Source organism: Sorex fumeus, unplaced genomic scaffold, assembly GCF_029834395.1.
Source record: "Sorex fumeus unplaced genomic scaffold, SorFum_2.1 ptg000029l, whole genome shotgun sequence".
NCBI classification, from domain to species: domain Eukaryota; kingdom Metazoa; phylum Chordata; class Mammalia; order Eulipotyphla; family Soricidae; genus Sorex; species Sorex fumeus.
In genome coordinates, this window is record NW_026606086.1 from 1876599 (window position 1) to 1894081 (window position 17483).

The 17483-nt window shown below is 47.1% G+C and overlaps 1 protein-coding gene across 1 annotated transcript; it reads right to left on the bottom strand.

Annotated features, from left to right (window-relative positions):
- Nucleotides 1-6591, bottom strand: LOC130024894 (zinc finger protein 717-like). The gene is made up of 3 exons (XM_056115715.1): nucleotides 6324-6591; nucleotides 5352-5502; nucleotides 1-1548 (listed from the first exon to the last, which is right to left on the bottom strand). The coding sequence occupies exons 1-3, from the start codon at nucleotides 6336-6338 to the stop codon at nucleotides 200-202; spliced, it is 1515 nt and encodes a 504-aa protein (XP_055971690.1). The 5' UTR covers nucleotides 6339-6591; the 3' UTR covers nucleotides 1-199.
- Between the last annotated feature and the right edge of the window lie 10892 nt (nucleotides 6592-17483).

Genomic DNA, 17483 nt, shown 5'->3' on the forward strand with positions numbered 1-17483 from the left:
TTGTATACATATTTTGCCTGGTTTAAAACTAACTTATAGGGGCATACATATAGGAAAGGGAGGCTGGCAGGTGCAGGGTAACTGCATGCCCTTATTTTAGCAGAAGAAAGGCCAGTTTCTACAATCCCACTGACATTCTTGTATGAGCTCTGTAATATCCTATGGAGTTTGGCTTCTGGGCAAAATTTTTCCTACATTGTTAACATTCATAGGGTTTATCTTCTGTGTGAATTCTCTGGTGTATAATGAGATTTGACTTCCTTGAGAAAGTTTTCCTACAATCTTTACATTCATACGGCTTCTCTCCTGTGTGAGTTCTGCTATGTGAAATGAGGTGTGACTTCCTGGAGAAAGTTTTGCTACAGTCTTTACACTCATAGGGTTTCTCCCCTGTGTGAATTCTCTGATGTAAAGTGAGGTCTGATTTGCGGTAAAAGGTTTTCCTACATTCTTCACACTTAAAAGGTTTCTCTCCTGTGTGGCCTCTCTGATGTAAAGTGAGATCTGACTTCCGGTAGAAAGTTTTTCTACATTCTGTACATTCATAAGGTTTTTCTCCTGTGTGAGCTCTTTGATGTAAAATCAGTCCTTTTCTCCAGGAGAAAGCTTTCCTACAAACTTTACATTCATAAGGCTTCTCTCCTGTGTGGACCCTCTGATGTACAGTGAGGTGTGCCTTACAAGAGAAAGTTTTCCCACATTCTTTACATTCGTACGGTTTCTCTCCTGTGTGAATTCTCTGGTGTATAGTGAGGTAGGACTTCAAGAAGAATGTTTTCTTACATTCTTTACATTCAAAGCGTTTCTCTCCTGTATGGCTTTTGAGATGTACATTGAGGGCTGAATTCGAAGAGAAAGTTTTCCCACACTGTTTACATTCATAGGGTCTCTCCCCTGTGTGAGTTCTATAATGTAAAGTGAGTCCCTTCCTCCATGAGAAAGTTTTCCCACACTCTTTACACTCATAGGGTTTCTCTCCTGTGTGGATTCTCTGATGGACAGTGAGGTCTGACTTTCGGCTGAAGGATTTCTTACATTCTGTACATTCATAGGGTTTCTCGCCTGTGTGGATTCTCTGGTGTTGAAGGAGTCCTCTTCTCTGGGATAAAGTTTTCCCACATTCAGAACATATATATTTAATTTTCTCTCTCATGTGTTTTCTCCGATGTCTGTTGATGGTTGGACACTGACTGGTTTTCTGACCCTCAAGCGGTTTTCCATCTGTATGTATTTCTGCATATTCAGGGAGCGTGAAAATATCATTGTAGATAGTTGTGTGAACCTCATGATTCTGTACAGGACACAACTCATCAGGGTCAATGATTGGAAACATATTTTCACATCCATTATCTTCCTCCTTCATGAGGACAGGAGAGTTCCCAGGAGTGATCACTGGTTTTGAAATACAGCTTGAGTTCAGATTAAAAGGATTTTCGAAATTCATTAAATCCCTTTTTGCCACTTTCTTCTCAGTGGTTATATCTTGCCAGAAATGTCTATCCTGATTTTTCTGGTTCTTCTCAACCAAATAATCCACATGCTGAAAGTCTAAAATTAGGAATAATTATGAGACATATGGAAACATTCCTGTGGGTTGATACTATAAATATAAATAAGTTTCTTCAATCCTAGAAACATAAAATACATTTTTAGGAGCAGGGCCACACCCAAGGTTCTCAAGGGTTACTCCTGGCTTTGTGCAGGGGAACATACGGGCTACTGGGGAGTGAATCTGTGTCGGCCACATGCAAAGCAAGTGCCCAACCTGCTGTACTGTCACTCCTGCCCCAGTACATTTTTCTTTTAAAGATGTGCACTTATATCATTGTTTTGTTTTCTGTTTTTTGGGCCTTACTCAGCAGCACTCAGGAATCTCTCCTGGGAGGGGGTTCCTGTGAGCTGCCAGGGATTGAATCTGGATTGGTTATATGCAAGGCAGACATCCCACCCTGTACTCTCTCTCCAGTGCAATGCACCAGTGTTTAAAAGATGGTTTTTAGCATTTAGTTATTCACAAATTCTAAATTAAATACTACATGATTGACTTCACAGCATAGGAAATGCTGGTTCATCATTTTGAGCTACACTTCCACTTCTGCAATAATAGTTGGGCTTTTATTTTTTGGGGAGGCTACACCTGGCTGTGCTCAGGGCTTATTCCTGGCTCACATCTCAGGGATCACTCCTGGTGGGGGGTGGGGACAGGGAACCATATGGGGCGCCAGCGACAGAACCTTGCATGCAAGAAAAGCACCCTACCTACTATAATATATCCCTGGCGGCCTCTATGCTCTAAAACAGCATTCTTTCATACTGTTCTGAGATTAATAGTACTCACTTCTCTTTATTAAATGGGTCCTAGCTCAGTAATTTGTTACATTTTTTTGTTTGTACCACACCCAGTGGTGCTCAGGGTCAACTATTGGCTCTGTACCCAAAGATCACTCCTAATGGGCTCAGGGACACTGTGGGATGCTGAGGATTGAACCCGGGTCTGTTGCATGCAAGGCAAATATCCTACCTACTGAAAGATTGTTCTGGCCCCTACTCACAATTTCTGCTGCTGTGTTTCAGGATCCTAGTCTTTGAACCTCTTTTTTCACAATAATATTATCACCTTAGGTCACCACCTCTAAAGATTTTGCATCCTTCCTCATGTTTTCCACACTTAACTCCATGTGTATTTGGACTAGAAATTACAAGTTTGTATATTAAACAGTCATCTTCAACTCAGAATTCATCAATATTGTCTCCTGAGAGCATCTCTCCATCGGTGCTCCTGAGAACTTGTCAATTCACCTAAAATGAACTTGCCATTTTACTCTCTCCTAGTGAAACCTTCCTGTGACTTATTTCACCTTTAAACATTCTCCTTTGGTTCATTTCTCTCTATATACAATATCAGGTGCAGAAAGGGGTATTTGTTTCTATTCCGATTGAACCTAAATTCACTTGATTTGACAGTGAACATTAACATGTCACACAAACAGCTGAAGTGATAGTACAGTGGGGAGGGGCACTTGCCTTGCATATGGCCAACTGAGTTTCATCCCCAGATGGGCCCCTGGTGCTGCCAGGAGTGATCTCTGAGCATGGAGCCAGGAACATGTTCTGAAATCTCCTGGGTGTGCCAGGTCCCCACCCCCACGACCCCCCTAAACGTTACAGGAATTGAAAAAATGTATGAATAAGGGGCCAGAGTGATAGTAAAGTGGGTTGGGCATTTGCCTTGCACATAGCTGACCAGGGTTCCATCTTCACCATCCCATACGGTCCCCTAAGCACCACCAGGAGTAATTCTTGAGAGCAGAGCCAGGAGTAACCCCTGATCATCACAGGGTGTGACCCAAAAGCTGAACAAAATAAAAAGTATGAATAAGCCCTGAAAGAAAATATTCCATGAGAATGAAGGACATTATAGTAACTGTGAACTTAGAGACAATTAGTAAGGAAATAAAAGTTTGCAAGACAGTAGGGTAGGCATGGCATTTGGAGAATCTACAGCCACTAAGAAAGTCTGAGATTTTCAACTCAGAGCCCAAGCTGAGACTGAACAATGCATAAGACTTGCATTTGGAGTCACTTCTGCAGGGGAACAGGATGGACAGATTAGCTGCCTCTGCCCACTCTGTCCTCCCTGACCCGTATGCAATGACTGACCTGAGAGGGTGTGTTTTAAGGCTTTCACTGTCCAGGGCTCTACTCTCTGCTCCAACTTGGTGATTACTTCTGGTTTGGTGAGTGAATGTCCTGTGGGTAAAAAACTCATGTCGGCATTCTGCCAATGTGCTGGAGATGCAGTGTTTGAAGCATGGCATTGACACAATTATTAAGAGTTGGATAATCAGCTCCACGGTTTCACTACAAACCTCTGCAAAGACCCCAAAACTGCAAAAAATTGCTGGTACTCCAGTGTCCAGTCTGAGAACTCTGGGATCTTCTTGGAATGGGGATGTGCAGCTTTCCCCCATCTCCGAAGCCCCTGCAGCCACGACCACCTTCCACAGCCACCACCATGTTAGCTCAGTGGCCCAGACCACAGATCCTGAAGTCTCTGGACTAGGCAACTCCATATGTGGCTGTGCCAACACCACCAAATTCCACAATCCTGACATCCCAGGAGGAGCACACCAAATGAGATGGGAAAGTAACATCGAAACTCAACAAATGAAAACAATTAACACCAAAGGCTCAATTAGATAAAGATAAGATAAGATAAAAGCCCTCCCGTTGATGTTGATTTGCTCGAGCGGGCCAAGTAACATCTCCATTGCAGACTTTGTTGTTACTGTGTTTGGCATATCCAATATGGCACGGGGAGCTTGCCAGGCTCTGCCATGCGGGCGAGATACACTCGGTAGCTTGCCGGGCTTTCCGAGAGGGGTGGAGGAATCGAACTCGGGTCGGCCATGTTGGCCGCTTGTAAGGCAAACGCCCTACTGCTGTGCTATCGCTCCAGCAAAGGCTCAATTAGCAACAAACAACTTAGTAAACCTTCAAACAAGGGCTTAACAACCCTGTGGTCAGATAAAACAATTTTCAACAAATTTTCTTTTACTGAAGTATTTTTGATAATTCCATTAGCCATTTAGTGGTAAAAGCAATAAAGAATAAATTATGGTGTACCTGCAAAGGGGGCAGACTTGGAGGTTGGTCTGGAAAATGGGGATGGTGGTGGAGGGAAGGTCACTGTGGTGGTGGGATCGGAGCTGGACCATTGAAAGCTCAAAACAATTGTATTATGGACAGTTTTGGAAACCACAGTGTTTAAATATAGTATTTTATTTTATTTAAAAATAAACTAAAGGGGGCTGGAGCGATGGCACAGCAGGTAGGGAGTTTGCCTTGCACGCAGCCAACATGGCCAACCCGGGTTTGATTCCCAGCATCCCGTATGGTCCCCCGATCACCGCCAGGAGTGGTTCCTGAGTGCATGAGCCAGGAGTAACCCCTAAGCATCACCGGGTGTGACCCAAAAAGCAAAAAAAAAAAAACCTAAAAGGGTTGGACAATGAAGAGCCAGCTTGAACCTCTGATTAGAATGACGATCACATTTTTCTGGTCCCAAAACCTGACATCTTTTTTTTTTTTTTTGGCTTTTTGGGTCACACCCTGCGATGCACAGGCGTTACTCCTGGCTCTTCACTCAGGAATTACTCCTGGTGGTGCTCGGGAGACCATATGGGATGTTGGGAATAGAACCAGGTCGGTCGCATGCAAGGCAAACGCCCTACCCGCTGTGCTATGACTCCAGCCCCAAAACCTGACATGTTAATAATATTTCATGTGGAAGAGTTGTACATTAAATAAGACAAAGATTGCAGTAGGTAGTAACTAGAAGCTTCACTCACCCAGAGACACCAGGTGACTGTAGGTCTCCAGCATCACATCCCGGTACAGGGTCCTCTGCTCCTCATCCAGGTGTTGCCACTCTTCCCAGGTGAAGTCCACAGCCACATCCTCAAACACCACCATCCCCTGTAAGGGCACATTTCTCTGCAGCTAGAAGTACCAATGTGGGTAAATAGAATGTGAATTCTGGAAGTTTATTTATGGTGTGTGTGTGTGTGTGTATGTGTGTGTGTGTGTGTGTGTGTGTGTTTGGTGGGAGCCCACCCCCAGCAATGCTGAGGGGTTATCCTGGCTCTGTACTCAGGAATTGCTCCTGATGGACTCAGGGGACCCTCTGGGATGCTGGGATTCAAACCTAATTTGGCCACATGTAGGTCAAGAGCCTCCCTGTGGTATTATCACTCCAGGCCCAGTCTGGCATATTTTATCTTGTATAGGATGCGCTATACTTAAGATTTTATATCATGGAACGATGATAGGTCATGCACATTTCCATAAAGTAGAAATGTATTTTTTTCTTTTTAATCTTTATTGTTTCTGTTTTGGGGCCACACCCAGCGATTCTCAGGGGTTACTTCTGGCTCTACACTCAGGGATCACCTCTGGAAGTGCTCTGGGGATCATAATGGATGCCGGGGATTGAACCCTGGTCAGCTGTATGGAAGGCAAATGCCCTACCTACTGTACTAACACTCTGGTCCCTTCCTTTCCATTTTAATTTAGGAACCCTCATAAAAGTTACCCAGTAAAATGTAAAATAAATGGGGAAAAACCGAGTCACTTGGGCCCAAGTGATAGTATAGAGGGTAGGGCTCTTGTCTTGAATATTGCAGACCTGTGTTCAATCCCCAGAACCCTATCATGGTCCCATGGGTGACCCCTGAGTGCAGGGCCAGTACTAAGCCTGAGCACTGCTAGGTGTGACCCTAAACCCAAACACCCCAAACCGAAAAAAAAAACTGATCACTCACCAGAGATGTGTTCATGGTCTTTGCTCTACAAAGGGCCCCAGGGATGGGGCTGGGAGAGAGGATGGCAGGGGTCAGGAAGGAACGGGCATGGCTTTCTCCACGCTCTCAGAGTCCCATGTCCAGGTTCCTGACACATTCACTAGAAAAGATGACAAAGAGACTTGTGTGGGACAAGGGCATTTTCTTTCCTTATCAATATTTTTTCAGTTGCAGCACCATGATTTACAGTCCTGTTCATGACAGGATTTCAAGCATACAAGTTTCCAAGGTCACAATCGTCACCAACATGACATCTGTATTCTCCATCAATGTCTTATGTGTCCGCCACCCCTCAATTTAGTATCTCAAAAACACCCTGATAAAGAACCCAAGATCTGTTATTTGGCAAAATTCACTAAAGATTCACAAAAGAAACACGACCCTCTACCAGTTCAGTAGGTAACAGACAATGCCAACAATTCTGAATCCTTTCTGGTGGTGCTCAGGGTACCCTATGAGATACTGGGGATCAAAGCCAGGTCAGAAAATACAAGGCAAGCACCCTCCACGCTGTACTCCTGCTCTGGTCCCAGGAAAATAACTTTTCTACAAGAATTTTCTTATTGGAAGACTGTACCTTAAAGGAAACTTGGGTTTTGCTTGCTGGGAGAGCCTGACTTAGCCCAAAGCCAGCAGAAAGACCAAAAGGTAAGTGAAGGAATCTTAAACCAACCAGCCATAAACGAATTGGTATATATATATAAATATATATATGACTTTTTTTTTATTTGGGGGCAACACCTGGGGCAACCATTAGGGGTTACTCTTTGTTCTGCACTCAGAAATTATTCCTGGTGGTGCTTAGGAGACCATATGGAAAACCAGGGATTGAACCAGGTTCAGCCACATGCAAGGCAAATGCCTTCTGCACTATGCCATCACTCTGGTCCCTGTATGACTTATTTTATTTATTTATTTTTGTTTTGGGGCCACACCAAACAGTGCTCAGGGTTTATTGGTTCTGCATTCCAGAATTACCCCCGAGGTACCAGAGATCAAACTTGGGTTGGCCATGTGCAAGGCAAGTGCCTACCTGCTATACTCTGCCGCCTCCCCCCAACCATGAGTTCCTTAAATAGGTATCACACGCAGTAGAACTAAAGGGCTCAGGTCCACTCCTCATACTGGTCAAGGTACAAATCTTGGGGCAAGCCCTCAATGCACCCTGGGACAGCAGTGCCTGTGTGGGACCAAGGTCGGAGCCTTGCATGCACGAGGCATGAGCTCTGCCATTTGAGCTCTCTTGCCAGACCCTAAATGAATTATCACTTAATGAATGAGACCAATTGTAGTTACTGGTAAATGAATTATATTTGAAAGAAGTCGGGGGGGGGGGGAAGCAAGGAGGGAGAATTAAAAAATCAGTGTGTCTTGGACTGGGGTGATAGGAAAGCTTGTAGGGTTTTGCCTTGCACACAGTGGATCCAGCTTCGATCCTGGCCAACCCATAGGGTCCCCCGGATCCTGCTGGGGAGTGATCCTTGAATGCAGAGCCAGGAGTAACCCCTGAACATCACTGAATGTGGTACAAAATACAAAATGAAGCAAAAACAAGAAATAAGTGTGTTACCATGAAAGAACAAAATCATGTAACTTGCAGCAACATGGGTGGAACTGGAAGATATTTAGCTGAATGAAGTCAGTCCAAAGGAAAGGGGCAGAGATAGAATGATCTCTCACAGGTGGGATTTAAAGATACATAGCCAGGGAGCAACAAAGGGCCGAAGGTCACAAACAGGTGAACTGATCCACACAACTAAGTTGTGTGTGTGTGTGGGAGGGGCGTTGTTCTGGAGGGAGGGGTGTTAGGGTTCTTGGGAGATGGAGTTGGGCACACTGGGGATGGGTGTGATACGGAATTATGTGCATAAGTAACCATCAGTAATAGTATAAACCACATGAGATATAACAATTGTCACAAATCAACGTTTATTGATCTATTTTCTGACAATTGCCACTTGCCAGTTTGTTGTAACAAGCAATATGAAGTAAATTTGTTTGTGCCTGCTTAAGGGGGCAGACTTGGGGGGGGGTGGGAAACCGGGGACACTGGTGTAGGGAAGCTTACACTGGTGGTAGGGTTGGTGCAGGAACACTGGCTTGAAATGAATTATGAGCAACTTTAGAATTCATGGTACATTTTTGTTGTTCTTGTTGTTCAATGTGCCACGCCTGCAATACTCAGAAATTACTCCTGGTGGTGTCCAGGGAATCATATGGGATGCCAGGGACTGAACATGGATCAGCCACATGCTAGGCAATGCTCTATCTAACTGACCTATCTATCTGGCCCCAAATCATGGTGTTAAAAAAAAAAGATGTGGCTGAAGCGATAGCACAGCGGGTAGGGCGTTTGCCTTGCACGCAGCCAACATGGCCGACCCGAGTTCGATTCCTCCGCCCCTCTCGGAGAGCCCGGCAAGCTACCGAGAGTATTCGATATGCCAGACACAGTAACAACAAAGTCTCCAATGGAGACGTTACTGGGCCCGCTCGAGCAAATCGATGATCAACGGGAGGGCCTTTACTTTCAAAAAAAAAAGATATTGGGGGCTGGAGCAATAGCACAGCAGGTAGGGCGTTTGCCTTGCACACGGCTGACCCGGGTTCGATTCCCAGCATCCCATATGGTCCCCCGAGCACCACCAGAAATGATTCCTGAGTGCAGAGCCAGGAGTAACCCCTGTGCATTGCCGGGTGTGACGAAAAAAAAAAAGATATTGTAAACCAGAGAATATTAATCAATAATTTTTTTTTTTTAAAAAAAGTGTGCAGGGGCTGGAGCAATAGCACAGTGGGTAGGGCATTTGCCTTGCACGCGGCTGACCTGGGTTCAATTCCCAGCATCCCATATGGTCCCCTGAGCACTGCCAGGAGTAATTCCTGAGTGCAGAGCCAGGAGTAACCCCTGTGCATCGCCCAAAAAGAAAAAAAAAGAAGTGTGCAATTAAAAAGGAAAATACACAGACTTAACAGTTCTTCCTCTACACCCCCTCTACCACTCCAGTAAGCTTTTCCCAAGCATTTGACCTCCCTTCTCTGCTCAGCTCAGGCTCCTGCTGGAAATCAGTTCAACACTCCTGATACCACCGAGTCTCTGCCAACTCCTAGAGGTGGAATCACCACCAGTTTAATTCACCTTGGGCAGAAGCCTCAGTACTTTCCGGGTCATGCCAAGTTAGGATCTTCCTTTCCTCTGATACATCTGTACTTAGACATGGTAACCGGAGGGTTCAGGTCACAGGTCTGCCTTCATGGTGGGATTCCTACTAGAGGGTGCCCAGCCCCCTTCTTTATAAAAGCTTGTGTGTTCCAAGGAAATCAAAACTCTCATTGAGATTCCAACTATTCCTCCTAGAAACTCAAGATCCCTAAAAAGTAGGTCTTGTATAAAATTCTCCACAGAGGGCTGGTTCAAGAGTAGAGGGATTGGGGCTGGAATAATCCAGAGGGTAGAGTGCTTGCCTTGTATGAGGCCAACCAGGTTTGATCCTGGCATCCCATAGGGTCCCCAAACACCGCCAGGAGTGATTCTTGAGTGCAGAACCAGGAGTAATCCCTAGACAATGCTGGGTGTGGCCTAAAATAAACAAAACAAAACAAAACCAGTTTTTGGTTAGATCTACTGACCCCTATTTGAATCCCCAGCACCACATGCAGTCTCCTGAGTACCACCAGGCGTCACCCCTGAGCACAAAGCCAGGCTTAGCCCTGAACACCACATATGTTCCCCCAAACACACCGGGGGTCTCCCCTGAGCACAAAACCAGGATTAGCCCCTGAGCACCATGCATGTACCACGGATCACCACCAGGGGTCGCTCCTGAGCACAAAGCCAGGATCTGCCCCTGAGCATTTCCAGATGTGGTTGTGGTGCCCACGCCCACACCCCAAAGAAAATTTGCCTTAACTCTCTCAGCAACCAACCGGAGTGCGAGGCAGGCCACACAGCACAAGGTTCTTGATCACCTGCTGAGGAGATTCCAGAAAACCCCACCAACACCACCACACAGGGCAGAGTCTTCCCAAGGGGTTCCCTGCAGCATCTCTTAGCCACAATGGTACTCACACTACAGATGCATAACCTAAATGTCCTACCTCCCCTACGATGCTTCTTGATCGACTGGAACAGGAATGCAGAAACAGAACACCCACCCTCCAGTTCTCTGCAGACCTTCCCTGCCTAGTGCCCACTGGGGCCGTCCCACCCAGGGCTCCTGGAAGTGCACTCCTGCCCCCTACACTATACCTTCTTGTGAAGAAGCAATCAGTGATGCCTATGCCTGCCCTGCCTCCCCAGCTTATGATTGACCTGTCCTCAATTACTATGATTGACACATCGCCAATCACTATGACTGACAGGTCGTCAATCACTATGACTGACATGTCGTCAATCCCCTCCAGATCAGTACCAGTCTGTGCAGCACCTGAACCCAACTTCGTCTCCCCACACCCACACACCCAACCATTGCCCCTCCCTCTTTTTTTTTTTTTTTTTTTTTTTTTGCTTTTTGGGTCACACCCAGTGATGCACAGGGGTTATTCCTGGCTCATGCACTCAGGAATTACTCCTGGCGGTGCTCGGGGGACCATATGAGATGCTGGGAATCGAACCCGGGTCGGTTGTGTGCAAGGCAAACACCCTACCCGCTGTGCTATCACTCCAGCCCCATGCCCCTCCCTCTTACAGCACTGCTGCCAAAATTTATTTAGCCTACCTCTCCTTTTCAGAGGAGGGGAAATCACTCATACCCCCTTGATCTACTTCTTTGTTGTTTTGGTTTTGGGGTATACCCAGTGGTGCTCAGGACCACTCCTGGTGGGGATTCCAAGGTTTGAACCTGGGTGGGCTGCATGCTAGGCAGTGCCTTATTCGCTGTACTATCGCTCCAGTCTTACCTACTGTCTTTAAGTAAACAGTGCCCCTGTATGGCACTCAAGGCTACCACTGTCCCCCACTTTCACCCTCCAGATAAGTCTAGGTAGCAGGTCCTGTCACTTTTAGAAACAGATTTACTGCTTCAATTTCCTCCTCCACAGTAAAAGCAAAGCTACCATGAGGCCTGAATCTCCCCACATATCGGATTTTCTGCTTCCTTACTGCCTCAGGCTGTAGAGCTCTGACCTTCACACTCACCTCTGCACTCAGCCCTCCTGGAATCTGCCCCCTTCAATTCTACTCTCTTCCCCATGAGACCCCCATGCCCTTGTTTGTATTTTGCTCCCCCTTCCCCTTCTAGTGCTCTTCCAGCTCCCTTTCCCCCGTCCCCAAAGCAACGAGCTTCCACCTTCAATCTCATCCCCACCGAGCGAGGTCCCCTCACCAAACTTTCTCTTCTGCTGCCCACGTTGTGCCTTGGACGTCCAGGCCCCTTTCTCAGCCTCCCGGCTGCTCTCAGTTCTGAAGCAGGAAGGGAGATTGGGCCATGGCAATGTTGGCCGCTTGTAAGGCGAACGCCCTACCCGCTGTGCTATCGCTCCAGCCCAGCAATGACTTTAGGGACATAATAAAACCCAAATAGAATGGAAATCAATCCGTCCCCAGTTCAGACGCAGGACAGCTGCACCCACTTTGCAGATGCAAGGACTGAGTCCTGGTGGAGACTGGGAATGATGCTGGTGCCAGTCCCGATAAGGCTGGATAGACCCGCTCAAGAGAGTGGAAGCTCCGTAGGAACAGATGCCAGAATAAGAAGAGGAAAGGAGACACCAGAGCTTCAAAGTTCTTTTCCCTTTAATGCACGCTAGCAACAGACAAACAGACACGCCACAGAATGGCACAAGTGAGGCAGCTGTAGCACTGCAGTCCCGTTTTTTCATCGATTTGCTGGAGCAGGCACCAGTAACGTCTCCATTGTGAGACTTGTTGTTACTGTTTTTGGCATATCAAATACTCCACGGGGAGCTTGCCAGCCTTTGCTGTGCGGGCAAGATAGTCTCGGTAGCTTGCCGGGCTCTCCAAGAGGGGCAGAGGAATCGAACCCCGGTCGGCAGCGTGCAAGGCAAACGCCCACCTGCTGTGCGATCGCTCCAGCTTTGCAAAAGCAAGGGGGCTCTCCCCGCTCTGAGAATGTCTGCATTCCTTCTTCTCTCTCCCTCCTATTTTCTACATAAAACAACATATTTTCTAAATAAAATGCGTTTCTGCCAAGGCTAGACCACAAGCCTAGGGCACCCGGGCAGATGTCAGGGTTGAGTTTCCTTTTTCTGCAATTCCCATACCTCCTGCCCGAGCGCCCTGGAGACTAGGAGCCTTCGCTGGGAGACAGGCAGCCGGGAGCGCGTCCACGCAGGTGGTCCTGGCTAGCTCTAACCTACCCCGACCCATCCGGTAGCTTTCCTGGACAACAGGTGTGTCAAAGAGCAGGAAGGGACAGCAGCTTTCTGTAACGGCGACCACTTCCCGGGCTCCCCGCTTCAACACCCACTGCAGCTCCAGGATCCCCGCTTAGCACCCACTGCAGCTCCGGGCTACCGCTCAGCACCCACTGCAGCTCCAGGCTCCCCGCTTAGCACCCACTGCAGCTCCAGACTCCCCGCTTAGTACCCACTGCAGCTCCGGGCTCCCGCTTCAACACCCACTGCAGCTCCGGGCTCCCGCTTCAGCACCCACTGCAGCTCCGGGCTCCCGCTTCAGCACCCACTGCAGCTCCGGGTTCCGCTTAGCACCCACTGCAGCTCCGGGTTCCCCGCTTCAGCGCTCGCTCCAGCTGCACGATCCGCGTCTCAGCTCCCTCCTCTTCTTCACTCCCAGAGCCTGGTGCGTCCTTCAGCCTCACCTCTGCATCCGGGACCCCTCACTCACCTTTCTCCTTCTTTGGATCCTATGTCCAGGGCTCCAGTGACTCCTCCAACCTCACAATGAACTTCAGCTAACAGTCCGAAGAGACTCCGGAGCAAGAATTTACAGCGGAAGAGCGGCGCGAGCGCTTCCGTCCTTGCGTACCAGCATCCTGGGCTACACATCCAGGAGGACCGGGCAGGACAACGGAGACTACATTTCCCACAACCCACTGCGCCCTTTGCCGGCGTCTTGCAGGAAGACTTGTCGTTCAGTGCGGACTACATTTCCCACAATCCCTTGCGCCCCTTGCCTGGTCTTGCAGGAGGGTTTTTGGTTGGTGCGGACTACATTTCCCACAACCCCCTGCGCCCTTTGTCTGCGTCTTGTAGGAAAGCGTACAGGTCGTTGCGGACTGCATTTCCCACAACACCCTGCGCCCTTTGTCAGCATCTTGCAGAAGGGTTTGTCGCTTTTGACTCTTCAGCAACCTTCCTGGGAATTCTGGCCTCTTGTTAAGGTCTCGAGTAGACCAGCTAAGAAGAAATGTGCATGAATTAAGAAAATTCTGATGTGAGAGTTAAAGTTCATAATAGTCCATGTGAGTTTAAAGGCTTCAGAGTAGACAATGGCATCTGGATTTCAGGACCCATACATCTGTTCTTTGTTTGGGGACCACACCCAGTGGTGCTTGCGCTTTCTCCTGGCTGATGGAATTCAGGGATCACTCTTGGCGGGGCTCGGGGACCCTATGAAGTGCTGGGGATTGAACCCAAGTCCGGTGTGTGCAAAGTAGTTTCTGTTTCTCCCGCTCCCCAAATCTGTTGTTGCCAGTTGCATCTTAAAACAGGAATGTTAAATAGTCTCACTGTATTAAAATAGTATGTGACTTTATTAAACTGCAGGTGCAGTTGGTGTGGCAGGATCTGCAGTCATGTCTTTGTTAGGGTCTACCCCTGAACTGCTTTGGGGTTCCTAGATAAAGCTAGAATGACCAATTCTATGGATGGAAAAAAAATCCACAAAGAATTCATGACTGTCTAGGGAGTTTAAGTAGAGTCATTAGAGAAAGTACATTTTCTCCAGCAGTCTCCTCCCTAGAGCAAGGCATAAATATTTTAAAACACACAGAGAGAAACTCCACTGACATCTGGTGGTGGGTGTGGTGGTAGAACACCATGTGCATGAAACTATAGCTGGACAGTATTGAAAATCATGGCTCCTCAGTAAAAATTAGATAGAAGTAAAAATAAAAATACACATACTTAGAAAACCTACATTAATATCTGGAAGAACCATCCAGTGGTTATCAGTGGGATTTGTTTACTTAGAAAATAACCGTCAAGGACTGAACAATAGTACAGCTGGTAGGGTACTTGCCTTGCACAGTCAACCCGAGTTCAATCCCTGACACTCTATATGATCCCCAAAGCAGTGCCAGAAATAAGTGCAGAGCCAGAAATAACCCCTGTGCATTGTTGGGTGTGACCCCCTAAAACAACAAGAAACAAAAAGAACTCTGTAGACTCTTTTTTTTTTTTTGCTTTTTGGATCACACCCAGCGATGCTCAGGGGTTACTCCTGGCTCATGCACTCAGGAATTGCTCCTGGCGGTGCTCAGGGGACCATATGGGGTGCTGGGAATTGAACCTGTGTTGGCAAACGCCCTACCCGCTGTGCTATCGCTCCAGCCTCCTGTAGACTCTTTTTAAACATTAAAAAAACCTGTAAAATAATAATTTTTGTTTGGGGGTCAGATCTGGCAGTGCTCAAGGCTTATTTCTGGTTCTGATCTCCAGGGGTCACTTCTGCCAGGGTTCAGGGGGTACATTTTCAGTGCTAGGGATAGAACTTGGGTCAGCTATGTGCAGGCAAGCACCCTACCTGCTGTTCTCTCTCCAGTCTCACCAATCAAATTTTAATAACATATCTCTAGGTAGTCATGCTGTTTTTTTTCTTTTATAAGCCTTTTTCTAATGAAGTGCAACTGGAAGTCAACAAGGTTTACTAGGAAATGTGTTTTGGGTTTTAAAAGTCATTAGTCTTCATTTAGAATAAAAGTTTTGTTGTCTCTGAGAGGTGTTAAATATTTTAAAATGATGATTCAAACAAAAACAAAACAGTTTTCTTAGTTCTGGGACTGGATCATTAACTCTAATATCAGAATAATTATGGGGGTGGGGGAAGGTCCTGGGAGGTAGGCATGAATTTTTATTAAAAGGTATCCTGGAAAACACAGGTATGCGGGACCTTGTGACTGAGAACTCTGGGTTCAACGGGACAGGGATTGAGGATCCTCTGCCTGTACCCCCCTGTCCCGGCAACTCAGCAGTCATGCCCGTAAGCCACCTCTGGCTGGTGCGAGATAATCATCTTATCATTGGCCACCATCCAATCAGCAGGTTCCTCTCTCTCTCTCTCTCTCTCTCTCTCTCTCTCTCTCTCTCTCTCTCTCTCTTTCTGGATTACACCGAGCTATGCACAGGGGTTACTCCTAGTTCTGCACTCAGGATGCCCTACCCACTGTGTTTTCGCTCCAGCCCTCCAACGTCCTTCTCTCCCACAAGGGAGCATAACATGACACCCGTCATAACCATGCCACCCGACCCTGCACCAGGTTGTTTCACTTGGGGTGCCCCAGATAGGGCCGGGTGAGAGCCCTTCCCACCCCAAGGGACCTGGCCCTGGGAGCGGAAAACCTCCAGAACCCAAGCCGCTGCCATGGTCACAGCCGTTCTCCACATGCTCGGGCCAAGCCTCACCCATGAGTCTATTCCTTGACCACGCAGCCACGAATCTGATACTTCAAACCACACATCCTTCCTATACTCCGTGATTACCGCACCACACCTGATAGGGTTCAAAGTAGGAGGCAACCAATCTTAGAGGAAAATATACATTTTTTTTTACATCTATATCTATATAAAGCACACAAGGCTCAACCTTTAACAGCATGTTAGTGATCTCTTATAGAAGGGCCTTAATGTCTCCTGGGTGAAATACACAATCTCCACACTCTTTCCTCTAAGGATACTTTTATGGATCATTTTTAGCGGTTTTTCATAACAAACAATACAAAATATATTATTTTGGTTCTGCTTTGGGGCAGGGATTGGGATTCGGGATGGAAACATCTGAAATATGGTGGTGGGAAGGTGTAATGGTGGTGGGATTGGTGTTTGAATATTAAATGTAATATAGATGTTGTGAACTACTTTATAAAATAAAAAAATAAAAATTTAAAAAATAATTAAAAAATAAAGAGGTATCCTGGACGGGAGTATGGTGCCACCAGCAGGTCAACCTGTACCTGTGGGGCGAGAACATCAGTAGCCTGATGGTAACTTCAGACTTCCTGATACCCCCAAATTGCTGCTGTAATTGGCTGGATCTCAACAACTTGGGGCCAAGTTACTAAGAAATTAAACAGCCAAAAGTTAGGTATGTGGGAACCACACCCACAAACCACCTTCGGCTCAGCTACACAAGCTCATTTATTGGCCTTATTTCAGAGACCCATAGATAAATCTTGAAAGAGATCAAAAGCTGCAATTAATCTCGGACCCGTGCATGGCTGAGCAGACCAGAGTAAATCAGATTGGAGGTGGATCATCCTGATGCCTGCCCAAGCAGAGCTCGGGCAGCCGCTTGCTTTCACAATCCAAAATCGCCACCATCCACATACTCTGGGCCACTCCAGAGGGGAGCAGGTGCTGTCCCTCCGCCTGCCCCCTAGGAATCCTAGGGGCTGCCATCTTCTAGAACCCAACAGAAAGTCCAGGTAGACAGGAGCAGAAGCGGCAAATGGAGCTGAGCCAGCCCTTCTCCTTCCCCTTGCCCATATGGGACTCTGAGATGATGCCCACAAACTGCCCCCAGCTACTTATTAAAAGCTCCTACATGGCCATGATCCAGAGACACACACACAAATCTCGGAACTGAGCAGCTCCCTGCAGAGATCTCTCCAGACCCTTTTTTTTTTCCCTTTTTGGGTCACACCCGGTGATGCACAGGGGTTACTCCTGGCTCTGCACTAAGGAATTACCCCTGGCGGTGCTCAGCAACCATATGGGATGCTGGGGATCAAACCTGGGTCAGCTGTGTGCAAGGCAAACACCCTATCTGCTGTACCATTGCTCCAGTCCCCAGATCCTAATTATTAAAATTTTGGAACTCCTAGAGCGACAGTGCGACATTATATGCTATCCATAACAAAACAAATTGTCTAGCACTGCCTTTTCGGCAGGTTTGAGTGGTGGTGGGACTGGTGTCAAAATATTGAATGTAATCATAGGAGAGAGGAGAGAGAGAGAAAGAGAGAGAGAGAGAGAGAGAGAGAG

Excerpts from the sequence above, each read along its gene's own strand:
- LOC130024894 (XM_056115715.1), bottom strand. Across the intron at positions 1,549-5,351 it reads CAGTCACCTGGTGTCTCTGG|ACTTTCAGCATGTGGATTAT; the intron begins GTGAGTGAAGCT and ends TCCTAATTTTAG.